The sequence below is a fragment of the Hesperophylax consimilis genome, chromosome 26 (assembly GCF_061612785.1).
Source record: "Hesperophylax consimilis isolate HC1 chromosome 26, BYU_Hcon_1.0, whole genome shotgun sequence".
Taxonomy (NCBI): domain Eukaryota; kingdom Metazoa; phylum Arthropoda; class Insecta; order Trichoptera; family Limnephilidae; genus Hesperophylax; species Hesperophylax consimilis.
Window position 1 is genome coordinate 16,110,114 of NC_142861.1, and position 27,566 is coordinate 16,137,679.

The 27,566-nt window shown below is 34.1% G+C and overlaps 1 protein-coding gene across 2 annotated transcripts; it reads left to right on the forward strand.

Annotated features, from left to right (window-relative positions):
- Nucleotides 1-20,272: 20,272 nt before the first annotated feature.
- Nucleotides 20,273-22,950, forward strand: LOC149411191 (uncharacterized). Of its 2 annotated transcripts, XM_089647385.1 has the most exons (4): nucleotides 20,273-20,785; nucleotides 21,285-21,446; nucleotides 22,005-22,100; nucleotides 22,756-22,950. In XM_089647385.1, the coding sequence occupies exons 1-4, from the start codon at nucleotides 20,623-20,625 to the stop codon at nucleotides 22,860-22,862; spliced, it is 528 nt and encodes a 175-aa protein (XP_089503511.1). In that variant the 5' UTR covers nucleotides 20,273-20,622; the 3' UTR covers nucleotides 22,863-22,950. The 2 variants fall into 2 exon arrangements, with proteins under 2 accessions (XP_089503511.1, XP_089503513.1); XM_089647387.1 differs by lacking the exon at nucleotides 20,273-20,785 and having other exon boundaries at nucleotides 21,158-21,446.
- Nucleotides 22,951-27,566: the final 4,616 nt, after the last annotated feature.

Sequence of the window (27,566 nt, forward strand, 5' to 3'; positions counted from 1 at the left end):
CCCAAAAAAAATCAATATTATACTTTTGGCACTGGAAATCTCAAATCAAACCAGAGTCACTTTGTTTTATACTAAAAAGATAAGCCTGAACTAAAATATTATTATGTAATTGTTTGTTATAGACGTGAACTCGCTATTTCCGTGACTGTTATAACCATGTTCGACTGTATTTGATTAACAAATTTAATACTATGCGCAAGTGTATACTAATAAAAATGTTAAAGCACATTTGTGTACAAATAAATAAATAAAGTAATGTAAATTGGACGGAGCAAATAGTTTCATTGTTCCGTGAACCGCTGGTTGTGTACACCCGCTTTACAGCTACGTAATTAAATACCAATATTAATCAAACAAGCAACACATGTATTATCTAATAGTTTAAGAGAGGTATTCTAAGTATTACGGAGTAAGTTTATCGTTACTCATAAATCTTCACTGTATTTCAACTCAGATTAAATGTAGGTATCAAAAACGTTTGAGAAATCTTCTCGCTTCTTTCACTAGATCAATTTTTCGATCTACTCCAAATTTAATCAGAATTCTACTCCAAATTTCCAAAAATCCAGTCTTTCTTGATTCTGTAAGTGCATACAGTTTTAGGGGAAATATCTACGCATGAAAAATAAAACAAAGGCTAAGTAAAGGGCCCATTAAGGCACTTAAACAAAAACTACACAAAAAATGAGCAATAAAATAAGTAAAGAAATGTTGGAAGTGTAAATTAACACTCTTCCCTAGATCTAAGCAAGCTAAAACTTGACAGATAGACTCGTTGTCCGTGACAATGCCTTCTATAAACTTTTGGTGATAATCACGCACACACACGCCGACATATTTGCATTTATCTGAAATTCGGTGACATCACTTATATATTTTAATTCCATTGTTAATTTACTAAATGTCGATCTTATCCAATCGGGATTTGGTTTGGTGGTAGAGTTTTCGACTCCAATTCTTGGGTAGAGAGGTTCAATCGTCAGGGTATTGAATGCACCACTTCGTGTAACATTTTGAATTTGGCCGCTTACAATAACACTCCATATGTAGATTGCGAGAAGGTTCAAATTTTTGCCAACAGCCGCCTGTTTTGATTTATGGAAGAAAAAAACATCGCCAAAAAGTATGTTCCATTTTATATTGCGCAAATATTTAAATATTTTACGATAATTTTCTAAAGAACTTATTTCCCACATTATACAATTAAGCCATTACTGAAAATGGTTTCGTATATAGCAGATTGTAAACATTAAAGCAGTTTTTATAGACCTAATACTTTATTATATTTATAATTTATGATATTTGAATATTTTAAGTTATTTTATCTTGGATGTCTGTTTTTATAATAGCCGGGTTTGATGCCGGTGGAGACGGTTTAAACTGTCCACACGCTTGTGCGTATGTTTTGTCACTATGATTATTGGTTATTATTTTATCCAATTCTTAAAAATAATTTTCACTTTTTGTTTTATTATCATTATTTTATTTTGGAGTTTCAGAAGTTCACTCTTTATATTTCGGTAGAAATTAAAAATGCAGGGTCTTAATAAATTTGTTCCATTATTATTTTTATTGTTTGTAGCTCCGTAGTTGTTTTACGTAATGACATCCCTGTTAATCCGATTCCCTGGTAATCCATACTCATCTATCCAGGCCTCGAATAAAATTGTAAACTGTTTTCATTTCAGCACCACAATTTATTTTTAAATTACTTTTGTCGTCCCTTTTTGAGATACATTCCGAATCAGCCTAATCTGTTTGCGGCCAGGGCATGGTGGGTTTTTTTTAAATTACCTGTTTGATTGTGACATTTATTTTTGACTATTTTTAGGAGTTCAAGACAAACTTCGTTGCACAGATATTCTACATATTGTAGATAAACTGATTGATATAAGTGTGTCGGGGTTATGAAGTCTAATAGTAATGCATCAAGTATTTTCAATTTTATCTTATTTTGAGATCAAAAAAAAATGATAAAACACGTTCACAGCCTTCGTGGTTGAGGTTTCACTTGTTTTTTTTAATTAATTTATTGATTTTATATTAGCCATTTGTACATCCAAGTTTACAAAGGTCTAATTGATTGTAACTTACACACATCATTATTTCATTTTATTTAAATTAACATGGTTCCTACAAACCAGCTTGAATCTGTAGCGACGCTACGAGAATATTCTAGAACGCTCGCCAATGCAAAACGCACTGTAGCGAGAACACTCTAGACACAATGCGAGCGTTCGGCGTTCCTACCTACAGTTCTGAAATTTTCTCGATGCACTGGGGCGGCTATATAATGAGGTGCATCGAGAAGCACTTAGCCAGTCATTAATTAGCAGTTTTACGAGTGACCAACAAGGCGAGCGCTGCTACTGCTTGCTGCGTACTGAAGCGGCCGACCACCGACCGCCGGTTCCCCCGCGTCGCGCCCCTCTCTTTCTTCACACACCGCTACAGGACCTACTCACCTACACCCGGCTTTGCACGGACTACAATTAATTATGGAATTCTTGGGATCACATCAGCGCCCTGGCCCCGGCCATCGTTCCTGGCCATCGCTGACTTCACGCGCGTAGACCCTTTTTTTTTTTTTTTTTTTTTTTTTCGAATAACCCAACAATGTTTGAAAATCTCCTACTACCACCACAGAAAGCCGAAAATGTTGCTTGTGTTGTGATGGAGGACTTAACCAGCTGAGGAATCGAACACGCGACGCTCGGGTGAGACCCAAGCGCTATGCCCACTCAACCACTGACCCTGCGACCACTTCGCCGGTCTATCAATTGGTGAAGACTTTAAAGATTTCGGCAACACATTAGCCTGATTTCATTGCACGTGTTACTTCTGTGAATGTCCTTATTGTGTATAATTTTGTTTGGAAAGTATTTTAGTAATAGGCTGTTTATTATTTTCTACACAATTATCATCGCTTTCAAGGTCAGCATCTACTCAACTGTTATCCAATTTAGTTCTTTTAACATTTTGCTTATTTTTGAAAATATATTTCGCAGTTTTATTTTCTTTGCTTTATTTCGGAGAATTTACAACTTATTTTGTTCTCCGTCGTTACATAAAAATGAATCGTTGAGCAGTAGTTAAAATTTTGACTTGTATAAAGTGATTGTAGTTTTTTTGGAAATTTTGTCTTATTTCACAATGTATAGATAGACCACCATTCATTACGTTTTTGCAATGGCTTTAAACATGTTTGGTGATGAGATCTGAATAGCCAGATATTTCCCCAACTTCCTCTTCCAATCTCCTTCCCCTCGCCACTAACTACCTTACAACATACCGCGATTGGGAACGCCATAGTCTCAGTGGCTCCAGACGGGTGGAACTCTTGTGCGGTAATCAAATAAAAAAACATACATTAATGGAAGTTTTTTTTTAAAAAAAACAACAAAAATTTCATTGTCTGAATCTTGTTTTTTTGTAAAAAAATATTTGTAAAAGCTAAAACGGACCTTGTAACGGGAACCTTCCAAATGTAAAAAAACGAAAAGACAATGATAGGCCGTATTTAACGACAATGTTACATTTTAATGTCTGCCAAACAATCCAACCTAAAAAAATATTTGTCCAACATCTGTAGTGAAATTTGAGAAACATTTCTATCAAATAAATCTACCACAGATAAATCTCAGACTTATTTTCAATTCGTTCCATATTTGAGCATTTCAAATATCGACTCTGAAATTTAATCAGCAATTTGAAATGTAGGCATGAATCTTCGGTGAAATAAATTTTGTAAAATCATGAAGTGAGATTTTTTAAAGAGCCAATCTTTTTCAATGAATGGAACAGTTATTTTTACTAATTGGGTCACCGTTAATGGCCCTTCTCTTGAAATTCAAGATCTTGTGAAAGTATTACGATGTATAACTTTCAATTAAATACTCTACTCAAATTTAAAGCAAAATTTGTTTATGTTACTAAGCAAAAAATCTAAACTACAAGCACGAAAATCCTGAATCTAACGAATATTTCATAATTAAATTTAAAATACCAAGGAGGAAAAAATTTTTTTAAAAATTTGGCTTGGTAATTGTTAATAGGAGGAAATCATAAAAAAAATATGACCAACACAACTTAAAGTCAACAAACATGAAGATTTAAAAATCAACTAACATGAAAATGTGTACGAGTATATCAATTAACACGAAAGATGAAAAATCAACTAATATGAAGATGTAGAATCGACAAACATGACGATGAGGAAATCAACAAATATAAAGATGAGGAAATCATCAAACATGATGATGACGACGAAAAAATCAATAAACATGAAGATATGGAAATCAACAAACATGAAGATTAAGAAATCAACAAACGTGAAGACTTAGAAATCAACAAATATTAAGATGAAAAATTCAACGAACATGAAGACGAAAAAATTGACAAACATGAAGATGGAGCATTCAACAATCATGAAGATATGTAAATCAACAAACATGAAGATGAAGAAATCAACAAACACGAAGACTTAGAAATTAACAATCATGAAAATGAAGTAATCAACAAACATGACAATGAAGAATTCAACAAACATGAAGATATGGAAATTAAGAAACATGAAGATAGGTAGATCACAAACATGAAGATGAAATTTCCACCCCGGAATAGGAATCGCTAGTGAGAAGGACTGTGAATAAACTACCATACTTTTGTAGCGACCACTAGAATCTTCGAGAATGTTCACTCATACCTCGGGAATGTTCAATTATACCTTCGGCTACCCTGTTTCACACTGAAGTACTCGGAAGACTCAACGTCATCCCTAGTGCTGAACACATCCACAAGTCCGGTCTCCACCATCGCGGTGTCTAGCCACCGACTTTATTGCCTCGACCACTCCACCACCTTCATCACCGCTTACTCCTGGTGTCATCGTCATCGGTCCGGAGTCATCTCACAACTGCGGTACTGACTCAAATAAACGCTGTGACATCACAAACTACATCTTCCTTACCAAACCCCCAAACTAACTAACTAACTAACTAACTAACTAACTAACCATCACGCCGTTTCCCCGCAGGGGTAGGCAGAGAGGACGGACCGCCAAACAACTCGGTCTTGGCACACACTCCTTGCCTCATTCACATTCATACATCGTCTCATACATACTCTTCTATTGTTCTGACTCTTGACATGGCCCGACTCAAGTATCTGATTCACTTGGTCGTGCCATGTCTTCCTCGGGCGTCCCCGACTTCTGCTACCATTCACATTTGCATCGTATATTCTCCTTACACTCCTTTCTTCGCTCATTCGCTCTACATGCCCAAACCATCTAAGCGTCCCTTTCTTGATCTTACTCATTACGCTTACATCAGCCTTGCACTCTTTGCGGATATCCACATTCCTCACACGATCATACATGGTTTTACCACACATACGCCTCAGGGATCTCATTTCAACAGCATTCAATCTAAACTTTATATTTAAATAGCCATTCTCTCATTGTGACTCTTGGACACGGCCCGAATCAAGTATTTGAATCACTTTATCGCTTCATGTCTTACTCGTGCGTCTTCATTATGCTCTTCCACATCATATATTAACCTTACAATACTTTAATACTCCTCATCAAGACCTATGTATGGAGTATCTTGATGTACGGCTGCGAAACATGGTGCCTATCCGAAAGAGATAAACGGAGACTAGAGGCTTTTGAGATGTGGTCCTATAGAAGACTGTTAGGAATTTCCTGGAGAGACCATATTACAAATGAGGAGGTTCTCCAAAGAATCGAAGGAGGAAGGCACCTGTTCAGGACCTTGTCCGAAAGGCGTGCAAGATGGATCGGCCATGTTATACGACAAGAAGGCCTCTTGCATGTCATAATGGAGGGTATGACCGAGGGGACCAACTCTAGGGGACGCCCACGCCGAGAGTACCTGGAGGACTTGCTGGTGGACGTGCGCTGCTCATCATATGCAGAAGTCAAAAGAGCCGCACAAGACAGGGAAGAATGGAAGAGAAGATTAGATGAAATTGCTGCAAACCAATCCCAGGATTGAAACCAGAGAGAGAGACTTTAATTGTGCATCTGTCTACAATACAAAACCATTGAGTTTGTGCAAATTGAAAGTACGCACCACTGTTAAATTTCACCACCTCTAGTATGGGGCCTGAAATTACTTTGATAGACTCCCTTGATTGCAATATTTAGAGCATAGACGTAGAGTGGGAAAGCTGTTCAATCCTTCCTTTCTTCAAAAATACCCTTCACACAGAATCTCCAAAGAAGACATATGTCTTGATCTTATATATAAATGAGTCTGCCAACTTCATTCACTGTCCTGGCCTCGGTGGAGGTGGTGAAGAATGAATCGCCCCCTATGTCAGATCAAATTAATAAAGTAGACACTAAAAATATTCCCATTTTCCGCCACAATTTGACGGATGCCATCTTTCTAAAATTGAATTTTCCGAAGTCGTAAATAGGTTTTTACAACAGCCGCATTTTTTAATAAAATTTAATACTGTTTATGACATGAACTGAAGAGATAAACTGGTAGAAGTGTATTGTGTGCGTGTTGGTGTGCCCGTAATGATATCAATTGAACCTCATTTCTGGTGAAATTATTGAAAAAACATTTTCAAATATCGAAATTCTTTCTTGAATGAATAGTCATCTCGTTGATTGATTTCATTGCTAATTTAATTGTTCTTTCAAGTCGACATGAATAAAATTTCTATAGATTCTCGGTTCAGTGATGATGTTGGAAGCTATGAACCCAGTCGGGTATCATAATATGCACGTTCACCGTGGGCAAAATTCAATTTTATGGCATATTACCATGACTTATTACCTAAATTTTATTTGTTATTCTTGATGGAACATCATCCCACAATAGTCCATATTCTTTGTTTTATTGTTTTTTGTTCAACTGTTTTAACCTATCTATTGAAATTTCACATGTCATGAATATTATTACAATGAATATGTACCTACTGTTACGTTATGACGATTATCATTTTTCTGGCATTATCAGCTTTCTTCTGCTCCCACCAACCATAGAGAATGAATTCAAACTCCGCGCTTGATGTTGTAGATGTAACAGGCACGCACCGAGGAAAAAGTACGGCAAGTAACAATTCAACCATCATCGACTCAAGACCGGAGAGAACAACCGCAGTTTAATTTTACTATTCGTATCACATGCTCGCCGATTGTGTGCATTAGTTCATGTGAAAAGGGTGACTTGTGATTTATCGAACGTTCTTCCCAAGTGCGTGCTCCGCTGGACATCAAATTAAAGAATCACCAACTTGGTAAGTGCAGAAATCTGGCAATTACTTTGTTTATTGGTTGGGGTAGATTTCGAATTACAAATCTCTTGGAATGGAGAATGGATAACGCTTTTCTCTGTCCCAAATTACGGTGACGTAATTCCAGCGTCATAGCACACTTACTATTTAAGGTTAATCTTGATACTAAAATTGAATTAGTAAATAAAGTATTCATTCTTATAAGAGAATGTGAAAATTATCTAGATAATTTAAAAAAATATGAATACAATAGTAATTTACTATATTTATCCTAGTCGATTCCAGCTGTATTTTGTGTTCAAATGAAAGAATACTCTATCTTTAAGTATAGTACATACACCGCGACTTGCACCCGACTGAACCACGCTACAACTATTTCCATTTTTAATAAACGAGTTTTGTACATATAATTTTATTTTTTAAGTATTTTTTTTTACATTAATACCACACAGTAGGCCCTGAGGTAAATAATTTCTCTCATGGCCTGATGCTGGGTGGAGGGTCTCTTTTAAGGAAACGAAGGAGAGGATTCTGGGAAGGTGAAAGGTATAAGGGTTGGGTAGAAATCTAGGGGTTAATGTATCCTGGAGTGACGGACATATGAATATATCGCATTGAAAAATTTCATTACAAAACTCTCCGTAAAGTACGAATATGTTATGAGAATACAATGGCAACTTGCGTAAATATGTTTTCAGATATATTCTGAATTACTAATATTTTACTAGAATATGGGCAAGCAGTGAAATTTTTAACAGTATTTTAAACAAACAAAAAATAATTAAAATTGCGTAGTTATAATAAATCTCCATTATAAATGCACTCAAAAATGTACTTTAAAATCATAACTAACGACGCTATAATGTCATTAAAAAAATAGATTATATGCCTCTTAATTTTGATATTTATTAATGACTATTTAATATGCTATAAAAGACAGTAAAATAATTTTGTCAAGCTGGCTTGTTCTAGACATTAAGATTTCAAAAATAATCTAGTGCCCTCGTATTTTTTATCTTACCTTTTTAAATAACCATATGATGCATATCTTGAAAACTGTTATTGCAAATATAATTTTTAAACATGCATTATTATATGGATAGGATACATAGGGTGTGACCCATATCTTATTTCTGAGATCTAACAAAGTTTCAATGAGAGGAAATAAAACTATACTTAATCATATTTAGAAGTGTTTTTATCAACATCAAAAGACGGCTTTGAATTTAAAACTTATCTAATGCGACGGATAAATCTGATGCATTTCAACGAATTTGTTAATATCAAGCTCGAATTCACCAAGACCCCTAGTAAGTGTTCAAAGATAGTTTGAAAGGGAGATATGCAAATACGAATGTTAGAGAATAATATTAAAAAAAAACTACAATAATTACGCGAAAAAAGAAAAACCATTTGATAAAATACGACTCGTTTGAAATAGAGCAAAAATCTCACGACTAATGCTTTAGTTGCATTTAAAAATAGACTGAATTTTTTCATGCAAATAACATATTAAATAACAGAACAAAACGTTTTTTTTAATAATTTTCGAAGATTACTTTGCGATTTTTGTTCTATCGAGGGAATTTAAAACAAATGCATAGATATCATATACAAAAATAACATTTATTTTATTTCATTAAATTAAATTAAATTCAAATCTTATTTCTTTGGCTGCTATCTCGGAGACATGGTTTACTCCATCCAACCACTTTAATGAGCGAGGATATTCCTGTCTCCGCGATGATTGCCCGGAAGGTTCGGGCGGCGGTGCTGCCCTTTTTATTAAAAAATCCATATCATTTTCCCCAATAAATTATATCGAACTCCCCAATGCTGACTTTCAAATGGCTGCAGCTAAAATAAAGGATGTGTCCCAACAGTCCACTTCAATAAACAAATTTGGTTGCAAATTGTAAGTCAACTAAGCCCACCTTTCTTTATATTAGGCGATTTTAATGCCCATTCCCCCGTCTGGGGTTCTGCTTCCTCGAGATGGTGTGATGGATTTCTTAGATGAATCCAACCTTTTCCTTTTGAATGACGGATCTCCTACTAGGATCTCACGCCCCAGCACAAACCCCAGTGCAGTGGATCTATCGATATGCTCTACTAGTCTGGCTTCTCTCTCCTCGTGGGTGGTGTCCCCCGACCCTTGCTCCAGTGATCATTTCCTGATCACCATTACTTATCAAACTTCTTTTCAATCAGAAAAGTCTCATATTTAGACAAAGATTAACGAAACACACCAAATGGGCTGAATTTAACTCTCATGTGGACCAGTTCCTACTAAATTTACCCGCCACCGATTTATTTTCTGTCAAAGATGATTATAATAAATTCAAATCAATGCTCATAACTGCAATAAATAAATCAAATCCTCCCCCTAAAACTAAATCTCTCAATAAACTCCCCCTAACTTCCTGGTGGGAAAAGGAATGTTCCAAAGTAGTAAGAATTCGGAAAGCTAAATCTCTTTCCTATCGTTACAAAATGAATATGGAGAACTATCTTATATACAAAAACGCTGAATCCAATGCCAAAGGGGTTTTGAGGTAAAAAAAAAATCCAGGTGGTAAAACTTCTGCAGTTCAGTATCTCCGAACACTCCAATTTCGAAAGTTTGGTCTATGATCCGAAGATTTCGATCCTCCTTCAATTCAACATCTCCTTGAGCGTCTTATTCTAAATGGATAGATAAATTCTTGGTCAAAATTGCCCCCCTTTCTGTACCTAACTTAGATTAAATAACGCCCATCTATAATACTTCTATGTCTAATCATTGGCAAGACTCTCCATTCACCTTAATTGAGCTAAAAAATTGTTTATCAACAGTCAAGGACTCATCTCCAGGCAGAGATGGTATACCTTACAGCATAATCAAACATAGTAATGATATTGTTCTAAACCACTTCTTAAGCATCTTAAATAAAATCTTCCAGACTGGAATAATGCCTGATGACTGGAGTTCTCAAATAACCATCCCAATTTTAAAAACAAACAAATCACCAAATTCTGCAGCAACAGCTTCTCTCTCTAACTCAATTTGAATTTAGGAAAAAAAATCCACTTAAGATAACCTTGCCATCATCAGCACTGATATTAATTTATCCATTTCTAAACAGGAAGTTTATCTTTCCGTCTTTATAGATATAGAAGGCGCCTTTGACAATGTTCCCATCCCAATCCTGAAAAAAAAACTTTTAGGCCATGGCCTTCCGCCCATGTTTGTCCAATCTACATATTATTAATCTAGACAAACATGGGGGGAAGGCCAAGGCCTAAAAGTTTTTTTTTTCAGGTTGAGCTACCAGATATTTCTCCTCAAAGAAGGTCTATTTGAAGGGTTTACCACAAGGCGATGTATTGTCCCGCTTACTGTACAATGTATACACATACTATATGCATGTCACTATTTCCCCACAAGTAAAAGTTATTGAGTTCGCAGATGACATAGCTTTCTTCTTATCATCCCTCTCGCCGTCAAATATCTTAATGAAGCCATGAATGCCCTTGGCACATGGCTCACGTTAAATTCTCTTGAACTTTCAATCCAAAAGACTCAGTGTGTCACCTTCTCAAATCGCAATAAAAAACCCCGTTCAAATTTTATTTAAAAGTTCTTCAATCCCCAACGCTTCTGATGTAAAATTTTTGGGAGTAACATTTTATAGGAAACTTAAATGGTCTTCCCATATTAATAATTTAGTTACAAAATGCGAAAAAAAAATAAAAATCATCAGATCATTATCTTGCGTTTGGTGGGGAGCTCACCCTACTTGCATTAAGTTGCTTTACAACGCACTTATTCGGAGCCATCTCGACTATGCCTGCCCACTTTTTAGTACTGCCTCAAAAAATGTACTTGATAAATTTGACAAAATTCAATCTAAATCTATGCGAATAATAACTGGAGCGATGCAATCGTCACCCATCAATTCCCTTCAAGTAGAATGTTCTGATCCTCCTCTTTATTTAAGGCGTCAACTATTTGCTGACAAATATGTTGTGAAAGTCGCCGCGTTGATTAACTTGCAGCTGATTTCTCTTTTTAGTTCGCAACGTTTCTACAGCACTAAATCGCCCCTCTAGATTTCTTTAACGCCCCCCAATTTCAAAGCCTCCAGCGCCCACAAGGGGGCGTTATCGCCGACTTTGAGGAAAACTGTTCGCTGTTGCCGTTATTAATTATTCTACAAGTAATAATATTTCTTTGCTCATAAAGAAAAAATTCAACTATAAATACGACAAATTACGACGGTTAAGGAAACTATCCATTACATTGTACAAATATTTATTCATAAAAATAACCCATGACATCATGTCGACGGAATTTAAAGGAAAAATAGGATGTAATATGATTACATGGTCACGGGACGAGAAATACAAAATGCATGTGATTGTATCTATAAATATATATATTTGTCCTATTAGCGACTAGCAACCTCATGCATTTTGTATATTTTGTATATAAATATACTTTATAAAATATATTTATATTATAAAAATAAGTGTACAATGTGCGTGCCGCTAAAACTCAGTACGATCAAGGGAGGTATATGGTGTGGTAGCCCTCTATCCCCCATCCATGAAGAAGGTTCCTGTTTTTACCTGAAGGGCGTGCTTTTGAAAATACAAGGGCTGTAATTTTTACCTTCTAGTAATTTCTAGAACAGTACAATACATTCGAGAGTATTCGAGAGCATTCCACATCATTCCAGAACATTCCAGAACATTCCGGACCACTATAAAATATTCGGGAATAGTCTTAAACGTTCGGGAACATCCCGAAACATTCTGGAATCTTGTGGAATATTCGGGAATAGTCTGGAACGTTCGGGAACATCTTAATTTTACATAAATATAAAAGAGTGTTTGTTTGTTTTCCCTTTTTCACGTCTCAAACGAGCAAGCGATGGGCGTGATTTTTTGCATATGGATTGTTGGTGGACTGGGAAGTGATACAGGATATTTTTCATCCCGGAAAAACATTTCATTCACTTGGGATAATTCTGTGTAGGGTAATTTATCCTTAATACCACGCGAGCGAAGCCGTGGGTAAAAGCTTGTACATTGCTCGTGATAATTATTGCTAGTGTTATCTCGTGTTTAGCTTTAGAAAGCAAAACCGAAATAACAATAAATGGTCCCACAATTAAAAAACTCAAAAACAGTTAATACTTTAAAATATTTATAGTACATTTGTCTTATAATTTATCTGTTTTTTTATCAGTAATTCAAGTCAGTGTGTAGATGAAAAAACGTATCGCAAACCAGTTATAATTTTTTTTTAATGTTTGATGTCAAAAATTTTAATATTTTTATACAATTTTGTTTATCTCTAATAATAATATTGAACAGCAAATTTTATCGTCTTTTAAAAACAGTACTTAGTTTTCGGATACATTCAGAAATATTCCATCTATTTGGATTTTATTGAAAAGCAGACATACACACAAATTCTCCGAATTCTGACAGCAAGTCGAAGCTTATTGCTAAATCACTATTTTGATTAATCTTGACGAATTGGTGTACATTATTAATAACAAAAATTATGCTTTAGATAAATTGAAGGTTTTACTATCGTTTCGCTTGAGTAGAATACAAATAAAAAAATAAATTAATCAACAAAAAATATAAATGTAAACTACTAAAAAAATTTTTTTTCAATAGAAAGTTACAGTTTCACTTGATTAACTTTTTTGCTTTCTTATAAAATTATTTACAAAATAAATAAAAACCAGTTTTGTGTTTGAAATCGAACGTTTCTAGACTCCGTTTGTCAAGTGATTTTAATGCCTATTACCTACAATATAAGGTATACCAAGAATATATACATTATTGGCTTGTAGCTTCCTCTTAACAAATGTAACGGTCAATGTGCCATAGGCTTGAAGGGTTAAATGAAGATTTACCTAGAATTACGTATTTTGCCTTCTGCCAAACAATGATTCAATTTGGCACTATAGGATCGGGTAGAACTTATAAAAAATACAAACAATCATTTTTCATAGCACAAAAATTAAAAATAAAAACATTTCTATTTTAACTATACATGTACAATATTCATCATAATCACTGTTTAAAGAATTTAAATTAAATAAAAACTAAAAGCATTATATTTTTACATTCAACATTAACAAATTGACGAGGGTATAATATTGTAAATTAAACTCATAAACCATTTAAATATAACTAGTCCCACTACCAGTACCACTACCACTACCACTACCACTACCACTACCACTACCACTACCACTACCATACCAATACCACTACCACTACCAGTACCACTACCACTACCACTACCACTACCACTACCACTCACACTTCCAGTACCACTACCACTACCACTACCACTACCATACTACTACCACTACCACTACCATACCACTACCATACCATTACCACTACCATACCACAACCATACCACTACAACTTCCATACCACTACCACTACCACTACCATACCACTACCACTACCACTACCCTACTACTACTACTACTACTACTACTACTTGGTACAATTTATAAATTTGCGTGACGCTAATGATGTAGTTTTTCACTACGGGGCGACGGTTCCAGTGCAAAATTATTTTTACCAAACTTTATTTTATTTCGTTCACAAGCATTATCGATTTTTCAAAAGATAAACTACCAAAGTAAGTACCTGCACAGATTTTGTCGTTTTTTTTTAATTTTAAATCCATACTTTTTATTACAATACAACGGACCTAACCTAGAAAACGGGCTAAAACACGCTCTCAGTACCTGCCTACCTAGGACCTCTACCTGGTACCATATGTGTAGGTACCTGCACCTACTATCAAAAATTTACCGAAAAAATATTTACATAACGCAGTTAGGCACCTACTCGTTAAAAAATAAAGAGATGAAATCTTTAAATATGAATGGGTCCCAGGCTAACCTTATCCAACTTCTGCGATCCTGGTACAAATAATAAATCTGCGAGACGCTATCGATGTAGTTTTTCACTACGGGGCGACGGTATCCGTGTCAAATTATTTTTACCGAACTTAATTTTATTTCGTTCAAAAGCACTATCGATTTTTAAAAATATACTGCCAAGTAAGTACCTACACAGTTTTTATTGTTTCTTTGAATTCACAACATTTCGCTGCTTGTCTACGATCGGCTATTATCTCTGATTAACCAAAAGCCCGCCTGTTGGCATTTTTCGGTTCAAATTGCAAATGTCAAAACTTTAGCCGCTTATTGTAAGACATTTTGAACCGAGCGCCATCTGTAGGACGGCCGAAAAACGTTCCTAAACCTTCGGACGATGATTTTTTTCGATAATTTCACCTGCAGACTGCGTGTTTGCGACGGAATTCAATATTTATTTATTTATTTATTTATTATTGGATAATTTGTATAGCGCCGCTTTTGTGAGATATCACCTCAGGGGCGCTTTACAGTTGATGCAGGTATTACAGAAAATATAAATATTACAAAAATAGAGTGAAGTTAAGTTAAGTAAAATGAAGTAAAGGAACAGGTGACACGAAGATAGAAGATGGAGACTCTGCAGCAAGAATCCCAGGTGGTGAAGAAACTGGTCCAGCTGCTGCAGCGAAAGAGTCCACCGCGTCCACCAACAGTGCCAGCACGAGGTTCGTCATCCGTCCAGGTATGTGTCTGCTGCTAATAAAGCGCTGACACACTATCCTCTCACAGATACCAGACCTTGACAGCACCGCTGTGACGTTCTACGAAGATAGAAGATGGAGACTCTGCAGCAAGAATCCTAAGTGGTGAAGGAACTGGACCAGCTGCTGCAGTAAGAGAGTCCACCGCGTCCAACAACAGCGTCCAGGTATGTATCTGCTGCTAATAAAGCGCTGACACCTCACATAGATAAGAGACCCTGGCAGCACCGCTGTGACGTTTGGCAAGTCCATCATTTATCTCCATGTAATCCTGTTCCTGGTAATTGTTGAAGTGGTGCATTCTGTCCGCAATAAAAAGCGACGGTTGGGTAATAAATTGCCCTGGGCTTAGTAAAAAACTTGCCAGTGTCCAAGCTTGCCCAGTTTCCGAGAATTTTTTGAAAACATCTGGAGTGTATTTACCGGTCGCCGTTCGTTTCGAAAGTCCGATATTTTTGAGCAAATTTCAGAATATTCACTTTAAAACACTGCACTCAAATCACATATTATAAAGTTCTAATAATTATTAAGTTTATTTTTATTTAAGTTCAAATGTTGATGGATTGATTTTAAAAATAATTTCAAAGGGATGTTGCCTCATTTCCCTTGAAAATACTAAAAAAACACAAAGCGGTTGGAGGAAGCGTTAGGACGCGTCCTGCTGCCACGAAGGGCGCTACAATACAATCGTCAGGATGACCATGTAGATTTTATAAATAAATCGTACCACGTGGTTTCGTCTTGACCACGAAAGGGAAGGAAAACGTCGATTCCCAATCGAGAAGCTCCGACAATTATACGGCCGTCGCCAGAGCGGGGCCCTCCTGGCGGCGAGAAAGCGCAATGAAGCGCTTCACTATGGCGCGCCTCGAGCGCTTCCAGTTTCTGCCGCAAGAGTTCCTCTAATTTTTGTCTACGTCTTCTTCCGTACGAATCCGGTTGAGCTTACCCGAAATTAGGCTGACTCCAATTTCACGTTTTTACACGCAAAATTGAACGTGAATTCTTTTCCCGCAGAGAGGCGTCTCGGTCTACTTTCGCCTGAAGCCTGAAACAAATGAAAGGCAACTTTTTTGCTACTTTCACGCCAAAACGAACCTCGAGTTGTTTGAACTTGAGGGGGAGAGTGGTCGATTTTCGCCTAATTTTAAGCGACCAAATAAAAACAAAGAAACTGAGTATTGATATATGTATAGTAATCTGATACTAACAGCAATTCTTCGAACTTCAAAAAATAAAACGAATAACAAGATGTAACATTTATTTTTTTATTAGATGTACACGGTTTTCCAATAAGAGGTGTTATTTTGAATTGCCCGCTATTTCGGTAGATGTTACTTTTGAAGCTATCATTTTTTAAGATTTGACAAGTAAAAACTACGCCATTAACCCTAGAAAGATAACCATATTTTTTAGTACATAAAAGATAACCATACGCTGCAGAGGCGCATAATATATTTATCATTTTTTTAAATTAAATACCTAGGTAATGTATTTCTTTAGCAGAATTATTTTAATGTGTGGTTAATGAACTAATAATAAAAAACTTTTTTACTGAAATTATTTATTTATTTTAAACATTAAACTTAAATTAAAAAAACCTCTAGAAAAAAACAATAAAACTAACCGTATTCTGTTTACAGGAAAATATTATCACAAATTTATATTTTTTTCTCTTAAAGCTAATTAATTGTAAGTATAATTAATGGCTTTGTTAATAACTTGTAAGAAAAAAATATCTATTTTGGCTGTTTTGAGCCAAGTTTTGATATATTTTTTATATGAATGAAGATTTTGACGAGTGGTCTCTTTAAGGGTTGAACATACTGAATTATAGATTTTTGGAGCAATAAAACTAATGTGTCTCTGGGCCTGTCTAGTTTTACAGTGGGGTACAACATACTCACAGGCGCCACATCTTCGACTGGAACGATTAGAGTTTTTAATAAAATTGTTTGGGTGCTTGTAGATAAATTTAAGACATTGAAAACTATAGGTTTGTCTAAGGTCCAAAATATCGGTTTCACTAAACAATTGTTTGGAGGGATAAGATTTACTTTTCTGGTACATAATCTTAATTATTGATTTTTGGGCAATTTCTAATGGTTTGAGATGATTATTGTAACTTCCTCCCCAACCAATTATTCCATAGGAAATAGATGAATGAACTAGTGCATCATAAACTAATTTTATGGTTTTTATATTAACTATATTACACATTCTTTTAAAAATATAATTTAAATATCTCAGTTTGTTAACAGTTTTTTTCTATATGGCTGGTCCATTTTAGTTGAGAATCTATGGTTACACCTAAGTACTTAATATTTTTTCCTGATTTCATCTCTTTACAGTTTGAGCATGCGGTAGGGTTACAATTTACATTATGAAATCTTAAATTAAGATTAGTTTTGGGAGCTGACTTCAGTGTGTTATAGAAAGGAATACAGAGAGTTTTTTCATAATTTAAAGTAAAAAGGTTTCTATCTAGCCACTCTTTGACAATAGTAATACATTTGTTAGCCTTATTAGTTGTGTCTTCCCATGTATTTCCTTGGACTGTTATTGCAGTATCGTCAGCAAATGAGAAAATATTACCAGGTATAACAATGCTACATAAATCATTTATATAGATTAAAAAGAGTAGCGGCCCTAATACAGTCCCTTGTGGAACACCGTGTTTTACTGTATCAAAATTGCTCAAACACATTCCAATTTTTGTACATTGTTGTCGATTCGAAATGTAATTTTGTAAAAGCATGAGACATTTATTTTTAATTCCAATGTTGGATATTTTATTTAAGAGAGTACTATGGTTGACTGTGTCAAAGGCTTTCTTCAAATCTAAAAAAATCGTTAGGGTTTTAATATTTGAGTCTAGGTTAGAATAAATTCTATTGGTTAAATTAAATATAGCATCGTCAGTGCCGAGTTTGGTTCTAAAGCCATATTGGTTAGCTGATAGGAGTGCATGAGATTCCAGAAAATCGATGATTCGTTTTTTTATACATTTTTCTAATATCTTGGACAATTGAGAAGTTAAGGTGATTGGTCTGTAGTTGTCTGTTTTACATCGAGGTCCTGATTTGTGTATTGGAATGATATTCGCAAGTTTAAATAAATCCGGGAAAATACTCTTACTGATACATGCGTTAAATATATGATGTAGTGGTTTGATTATATGTTGTTTTATGGATTTAATTGTAGCATTACTTAAGTTATCAGGACCATTTGCAGACCTAACGCTTATGTTATCAATATGGTTTGAGATTTCAACTTCTGTAATTTCCATGAATTCAGATAGTTCAGAGGTAGAATTTTTAGTCTCTAAATAGTCTGAGAATACATTCTGAGAGTGTAAGCTAAGAGAAGGGTTATTGTCTATTAGGGTAGATGCAATGTTTGTGAAAAAGTGATTGAAATTGTTTGCAATATCTTCAGCATTCTCTAAGATTATATTATGTTCGGTTACAATTTTTTGGGGAATTTTGTGATCCTTTTGTTTCCTGTTTGAGATCTCATTTATGATGTTCCATGTTTTTCGTGAGTCGTTTTGTGCTTTTTGGAGTTGTTCAGAATAGTACTGTTGTTTGCATTTTTTTATAAGAGTATTAAGGTAATTTCTATATATAATATAATGGTTCCTTTTGCTGTAATTTTGTGTTTCATTGTTGGTTATGCAATGGTTTTCGTAAGTTTTGTAAGATTTGAACAGTTTATTTCTATGATGTATTGATATTATTAGACCACGTGTGATCCATGGTTTTATGTGTCTATGTTTACTTTTAGGTGGTTTTCTTTGTTCATAACATTTTTCAATGTGGTTTTGAATAATTTCATAAAAGTTATTTAGAGACAGATTAGGGTCGTTATTAGAAAGCACCGAATCCCATGTTTCGGTTGTTAGTGATATGTCTAGTGATAGGTAATTAATTTTTGTTTTTATTTCCTGCTGGTTATTGGGATCGATGTTTCTGGGAGAATTTATATCGCAATGACCGTAGAAGGTGGGATAGTGGTCTGTAATGTCAATTTTTAAGGTAGCAGATCTATTTGGGTATTTTTTTTTTGCTTTCAGAAATATGTGATCAAGACATGAATCATTAGGATGATTGGGCCTAGTAGTACTGTTCAGGTAAGATAGGTAACCTTTGGTGTACAGTAAGTTTAAGTATTCGTTTGCAGATGGATTTAGTATTGCGTTTTGTATATTTATATTAATGTCTCCCATTAAAAATGAAAAATCAAATTGATTTGAGCTATGTTCGTCAATAAAAGTTTTAATTTCGTGTATGAACAAATTTGTGGATAATGAGGGAGAGCGGTATGCTGACAAAATAGAATACTTTTTTCCTTGAGAGGTAAAGGTTGCATGGACAGCATTTGAATATTTGAAATTTGGGCTGACAATGTTAATATTAGATATAGAGTGTACATTATAAAATATGGTAATGCCATCATGAGAGGTGTGTCTAGCTGGAATTGAAAAAGAAATATAGTTTGGTAGGCTGAAAGGGATACATTCGCGCATTTGCGTTTCGGTAAGAGATATAAAATCAATTTGGAAAGATAACGAGTTTAAAAGGATACAGAACTCATCAAAATGTTTCCTAATTTATTTATTTATTTATTTCTATACATACATTACAGTGTCTACCAAATATTTACATTTGTATATAATACATAAATTTAGAACTGTTGTTAATTTGGTGTTTTATGCTGGGTGTGAGGTAGGTTTGAGTAGGTGACACTGTGGTGGGTAATGTTATATGTTTCGTGAACACCTCACTAGGAGAACCTGTGCTGAGGTGTTTGCGTGGTTTTGATTAAATGGTACATGTATTTATGTGTATTGGTTAAATTTTCTTATATAAGTGTAAGTTGAGATTTTAAATTATTATTTTTTTAAATGGTTATTGTACATTGTTATTTAAAGAAAAAAGGAAAAAAAAATATTTACACCCATATAAACATACATGCATGCATATATATGCATGCATGCATATATATATATATATATATATATATATGCATGCATATATATATATATATATATATATATATATAGGTTTATGATACGGCACTTTGTACATCTTAGCGTCTGCAAATAACCGGAACTATTGGATCATTTCGACTTACTTGATCATTGAGCACTTACTTGATCATCGACAAATTGAGATTTAAATGCCATTTTAATCGTCTCGGCGAGACGAGATCAGTGGCATTTTCAACTCAATTTGATGTGACAAGTGCGATTTTCGTGAGCATTAGATATGCTCCTATATGCGATTTTATCTCAGATATTCAACCTGACTTTGTTAATTATTTCTATCGTATGTTAAACTAACTTCATTGATCTCAAAAAGCGACGTTGCCATCGTTATTTGTGTCAAACGCAGGTGTACAAATAATTTTCTAAAGTAATTAAATGTTTTAACAATTGTATGCAAAAATAGCCTCTAAAGTAATATTATTTAGAGCTTATTATCGTACGACATTGCGTATTGGTCTAAACAATATTCGAAAGGAACTATAAGGCTCAAGAATTGTATGCAAAATTAACCTCTAAAGTTATATTATTTAAAGCCCATTATTGAATGATGTTGTTTGCTAGCACAAGGCTGGTTTGTTTGTATTGGTCCATTTGAAGCTAGCTTCAGGTTAGTTTTCTGAAACACTTAATGACTTGTAACTGGCTAACAGATAATATTAAATATTACCGTTATTCAATGTTCGTATATCACGAATCAGTTGACAGGTTGATTTGTTTTTGCGTTTTATTAGCTTTATTACGAAGGAGATTTAATAAAATCTTTCAGCTTTGCGAAATGGATTTTAAATACGGTAAGCTATTACATATTTCTAAATAGGTAATAACCTTAATTGTAAAATATAGAATTAATATAATAAATATAATATTAACAATTTTAATCTATGCTTATCAAATGAGTACAGAATAATTACCGTATTTTATTATATAGGTCATGATTTTTTTCTTTCTTTTTTGAGAACCCAAGCAGTAAAATTATTTTGAATAATAGATATATATTATGTATTAACAAAATTCAAAAAAGCTAACCTAACAACTTGTGGTAAAAATGTCAAATCAAACTAAAGCCATATTCCTATACTAAAATATGCATTTAAAAGCATGTTTTGTTTTCAAACAGTTGTTTCTTAAAATAATTAAGTTAAAACGAAGTTTTACACGTCGGATAATCACCCATTAATTTGTTCATATTCAAATTAAACAAATTCCTTTGTGGAAATAAAATTTGCAAAAACAGAAAACTGCAGGTACATATATGTATGTTTCAATGTGTTTGTTCTTGATATTTTATAGATGTTCCAAGAACCAGTGATTTACGTACATCAATAAACAGTACTGACGACATGATCTCGTCTTCACCCTTTTCGCTAATTTCCAAAGGACAAAGTTTAATCATCAGCAATATGCAGAGCATACTGGGCGAAGAAATTAACCATGAAACTTCCTCAGATTCAGGTAATATTCACTGATAATAATCTGAAATATTACAGAGCTACCTTAGCTTATAGTAAATTGTTATAGGTAATATCAGAAATGCTGCTAATTAAATATTCCGTTGCAAATGCTTAATTAGTCTGTTGTTTTGTTATTATATTAGGTTAGGTTTCATATTTGTGCACATGACTTACTTACTACATTGAGATATTATTATTGGATAAATATATAATATATTTTTTATTTTTTATATATTCAATAATATTGTTATTGGGTTTATAAAAACAGTTTATTTTTAAACAAGTTCTGCTGTGTAATTATTATTACGCGTGACAGCTGTTTCGCCCTCTGAAGGCATTATCAGTTTGATAATGCCTTCGACAGTTTGATAATGCCTTCAGAGGGCGAAACAGCTGTCACGCGTAATAATAATTACACAGCAGAACTTGTTTAAAAATAAACTGTTTTTATAAACCCAATAACAATATTATTGAATATATAAAAAATAAAAAATAAAATGGAGTTCTACAAATTAAACTTAATAACAATAAATATATAATATATTATGCTTTATTTTAGAAACCAAAACTGAAGTAATGTTAGAAAGGAGTCCGCCGACGTCCGAAGATGATTCACTATACAAACCGAACAACGTTACTTCTTCGATAGAATCAGGTATCTACAGAAAACATGTTTAATACTCTTGAAACAATCAATACGTAACATATAATTTGATTATTATATGGTCAGAGGTGCGGCCCAGAAAGCCGAAGGTCCGGTGCGAGTCCCAGATGTGACCGTATCTTTTCTGTTTCAGATTTTAGATTGAGTGATGCTAATATTGTCTTCATTTAATTAAATAATTTAATTTAATTATAATTATTTTAAAAGCAATAATTATTCGCCTGAAACACTCATCCACATTGAAAAATCTCCTGATAAAAGATACTTTATTTATTTATTTAAACGCCCATAGGGCTTTTACAGATAATAATGTACATCTTTATTTATTTATATATTTTTTTAATTATACAGATCTTATATCTTATATGATAAATATATGTTATACAAAATAATATAAGAAAATATCCGAGTTAACAAAATATAGGTACAAATAATTGAGATTTACATAACGCCAACGGGACTCGAACCCGTGTCCCCTCGATTTCCGGTCGACAGCTCTGACCACTGAGCTATGGCGGCTTATCGCTTATCCGCGAAATAATTCAATATATACTAGTGTTTCATTCAACAATGACTGCTTTCTTATAATTTGAGGTTTTACTAATTAAGTTTAAAGAAAGCTAAATAATGTATTGTTACTTTTTAGATATGAAAATTTCCAACGCCGATGATGAGCAACATCATTTAGAGAAGCAGGAGGCAATCGAAGTGTCATCGACTACAACTCGAAGCACTATTTCTACTAGTAAATGAGCACGAGTGCATGACCGTAAAAACTCATGTCCATATTGTACTAAACTGGTAACGAACATACCTTCAATTTCAACCTTTGATTTAGCGTTTGACCCTGTGCATTTTGATGTTTTTATTAAAGTCGTACAAATAAATAGTGGTTACGATGAAATTACAGGTTCTGTAAAAATTCCTAGCATTCCCATTAAAGAATGCCTTAAAATAATTGAAAATATCCTAGAAAAATCTAATGTCAACCCAATAATAAGAAAAGAGTTATTCCAGCTCATAAAAATTTGCATACAAACAAATTATTTTCTTTTTAATGATACATATTTTGAGCAATTGGACGGACTTCCCATGGGATCCCCTTTAAGCCCACTTCTAGCGGAGATATTTATGGATCATATTGAAAATATTATTCTTAAGTCTCCCTTAGCTAAATATATAATATACTATGTCAGATATGTAGACGATATCTGAATATGTTGGAAAGGCACCAACCGTCAATTAGATATCTTTATTAATTGGACCAACACTGTTAATAATAAAATCAGCTTGATAATGCCTTCGACAGTTTGATAATGCCTTCAGAGGGCGAAACAGCTGTCACGCGTAATAATAATTACACAGCAGAACTTGTTTAAAAATAAACTGTTTTTATAAACCCAATAACAATATTATTGAATATATAAAAAATAAAAAATAAAATGGAGTTCTACAAATTAAACTTAATAACAATAAATATATAATATATTATGCTTTATTTTAGAAACCAAAACTGAAGTAATGTTAGAAAGGAGTCCGCCGACGTCCGAAGATGATTCACTATACAAACCGAACAACGTTACTTCTTCGATAGAATCAGGTATCTACAGAAAACATGTTTAATACTCTTGAAACAATCAATACGTAACATATAATTTGATTATTATATGGTCAGAGGTGCGGCCCAGAAAGCCGAAGGTCCGGTGCGAGTCCCAGATGTGACCGTATCTTTTCTGTTTCAGATTTTAGATTGAGTGATGCTAATATTGTCTTCATTTAATTAAATAATTTAATTTAATTATAATTATTTTAAAAGCAATAATTATTCGCCTGAAACACTCATCCACATTGAAAAATCTCCTGATAAAAGATACTTTATTTATTTATTTAAACGCCCATAGGGCTTTTACAGATAATAATGTACATCTTTATTTATTTATATATTTTTTTAATTATACAGATCTTATATCTTATATGATAAATATATGTTATACAAAATAATATAAGAAAATATCCGAGTTAACAAAATATAGGTACAAATAATTGAGATTTACATAACGCCAACGGGACTCGAACCCGTGTCCCCTCGATTTCCGGTCGACAGCTCTGACCACTGAGCTATGGCGGCTTATCGCTTATCCGCGAAATAATTCAATATATACTAGTGTTTCATTCAACAATGACTGCTTTCTTATAATTTGAGGTTTTACTAATTAAGTTTAAAGAAAGCTAAATAATGTATTGTTACTTTTTAGATATGAAAATTTCCAACGCCGATGATGAGCAACATCATTTAGAGAAGCAGGAGGCAATCGAAGTGTCATCGACTACAACTCGAAGCACTATTTCTACTAGTAAATGAGCACGAGTGCATGACCGTAAAAACTCATGTCCATATTGTACTAAACTGGTAACGAACATACCTTCAATTTCAACCTTTGATTTAGCGTTTGACCCTGTGCATTTTGATGTTTTTATTAAAGTCGTACAAATAAATAGTGGTTACGATGAAATTACAGGTTCTGTAAAAATTCCTAGCATGCCTCAACCTCAACGACTTTGTACAATCTTTTATAGCCGTACAAAGTCGTTGAGACATGCTAGGAATTTTTACAGAACCTGTAATTTCATCGTAACCACTATTTATTTGTACGGCTTTAATAAAAACATCAAAATGCACAGGGTCAAACGCTAAATCAAAGGTTGAAATTGAAGGTTTCTGTTCTTTAATAACTATATACACCTTGGCTAAATCCCTCATCTTCGATGTTATATGTGTATTCAAATGGTGTTCCGTGTGATTACTTAATAATAAAGACCCATATGAACATATTAATGGGTCAGACATTGCTATTTTTGCAATATTATCATTTTTAAATACATGAAATATTTGAGTTTCTTAGAGATTCTGAAATTTCAGAATTGTCTGGGCATAATAATATAGAAGATGATTTTAGTACTCTAACACGATTATGTGGATTTTTCTCAGGTAACGTACTTTTTGTACATTTTAAAGATAATTACCTCTGTTTCTAAAGGATGAGTTGAATTTGCATTTTCTGGCTGTTCTGAAGGATGAGTTGAATTTGCATTTATTGTAGTGTCTGTAAAAGTTGGTTTTCTAAATATTTCAAAAGTATGTTTATTATTATTCTTTCCAATTGTTAGATCTAAAAAAAATATTTTAGCTTTGATCTCATGTTCGACTGTGAAGCAGATTTTATTATTAACAGTGTTGGTCCAATTAATAAAGATATCTAATTGACGGTTGGTGCCTTTCCAACATATTCAGATATCGTCTACATATCTGACATAGTATATTATATATTTAGCTAAGGGAGACTTAAGAATAATATTTTCAATATGATCCATAAATATCTCCGCTAGAAGTGGGCTTAAAGGGGATCCCATGGGAAGTCCGTCCAATTGCTCAAAATATGTATCATTAAAAAGAAAATAATTTGTTTGTATGCAAATTTTTATGAGCTGGAATAACTCTTTTCTTATTATTGGGTTGACATTAGATTTTTCTAGGATATTTTCAATTATTTTAAGGCATTCTTTAATGGGGATGTTGTTAAATAAGGATTTTACTAAATAAGGAAAATTAATTAGTTGAAAATGAATGCAATTTTTTTTTTAAGTGTGATTTATTTCTCTATTTTGTTAAACTCTGATAATGTCAGTTTGGTATGACGTTTTCCATATTATTTTAAACTGAAATTATGTAAAAATCATTAATTAATTATTTTTTAAGTATGTTTTATTTCAATCGATTTTGCTATTATATATTTTGTTAATATCTGATAATGTCAGTTTGGTATGACGTTTTCCATATTATTTTAAACTGAAATTATGTAAAAATCATTACTTCATTATTTTTTAAGTATGTTTTGTTTCTCTCGATTTTGCTATTATATATTTTGTTAAACTCTGATAATGGCAGTTTTGTATAACGTATTGTATATTTTTTAAACTGCAATTATGTAAAAATCATTACTTAATTAGTTTTAAAGTTTGTTTTAGTTCTGTTGAATTTCCTAATGAAAGTTTTTAAAAATGTCTGAAAATAAATAAATTAAAATGTGAATTTTTTCAAATTTGTTTTTATTTTACCAAACAATGAATTTGTGCAAAATTTTATTAAAACACAAGACTTGTTCAATATGTGGCTATGGTAGATTATACTACAGCTACTGCCGGGTACATTCCAGAGTGGAAGACGTGACTGGTAACCCCATGGGGAATGGCGACCATTCAGGAAAGTATCTTCTAATCTATTTACAATTTGGTACTGCCACCCCGGGAACCATTTATTGGATAACTACACCTCTGCCATAGGTCACCCCAAGTGGTTTGGTGACTGTGCCCGGGTTCATGGGGTGAGGTTTGCTCGGGTCTTGGCGGTGGATGTGTCCTCCAGCTACGTGGAAGGCCGGAGAGACAGGTTGAGGGAAACCTTTCAGGCAGAACTCTTTGGGAACATCGTCTTGCACCGCAGTGGGAGGGATGGATTCATACGTCCGTCACTCCTGGACCCACAGACCCCACCCACCCACCCCTTATCCTTCCTCTCCTTCCCTTCCTTTAAAATACCCTCCACACAGCATCTTCAAAGATGACATAGGCCTGAGGGAAAATATTTTCCTCAGGGCTTCCTGTGTGGAGCTATTGTTAAACAAACAAAAAAATGGCTCAGTAACATAACTAGTTCGAAGGTCGCGGGTTCGAACCCGGCGTGCGCAAATAAATTTTATTTGATTAATTTGTGTTATTTCACAATTAATTAATTAAAATAATATATAGTATATTTGCGGCACGTTCCAGAGTGGAAGATACTACCAGTATCGCCCTGGTGTAAGACCACCATTCAGAATTGAAACATTGCTCCAAATGGGTTTAGCCGTGTTTAGTGACTAGATCTGAATAGCCAGGTACTTCCCCACCTTCCTCTTTCCCTTCCCCACTTACCCTCAGCCTCACAACATCCCCCAATTGGGGATGCCATATTCTCACTGGCTCCAGACGGGAGCAGTTGGGACTCTTGTGAGGTATTCACTATAAAACAATTCACTATAAAACAGTTCTGAATATTTCAATTAATTGAGGTTAATGAGGGCGTACTGTACAGGGCCCGCAAATACTTGAATAGTACACAACTGCTAACCCTGTACAAATCACAAGGGCGCCCCACGGTTGGATTTGGCAGCCACCTCTGGTGTGAAGCCCGAAAATACCTGAAAAAACCCTCGACTCTGTGCAGAAACGGGCGGTCTGTTTGATAGATTCTCCCATCTTAACAAACGGATTGCAATTTTTAGAGCATATGCTTGTTCTACCGGTATTTCTATGGAAGATGCTCCGAGGAACTAGCATCATTAATCCCTTCAGCACCGGAGCATAGTCGGGAAACACGCCAAATGCATGCCCAACATATGTACACGGTTAACATTAGTC

Coding starts and splice junctions, on each gene's coding strand:
- LOC149411191 (XM_089647385.1), top strand. CDS start 20,623: ATGACTTGTAACTGGCTAACAGATAATATTAAATATTACCGTTATTCA. Junction 21,447..22,004: donor TGAAACTTCCTCAGATTCAG/GTAATATTCACT, acceptor GCTTTATTTTAG/AAACCAAAACTGAAGTAATG. Junction 22,101..22,755: donor TACTTCTTCGATAGAATCAG/GTATCTACAGAA, acceptor GTTACTTTTTAG/ATATGAAAATTTCCAACGCC.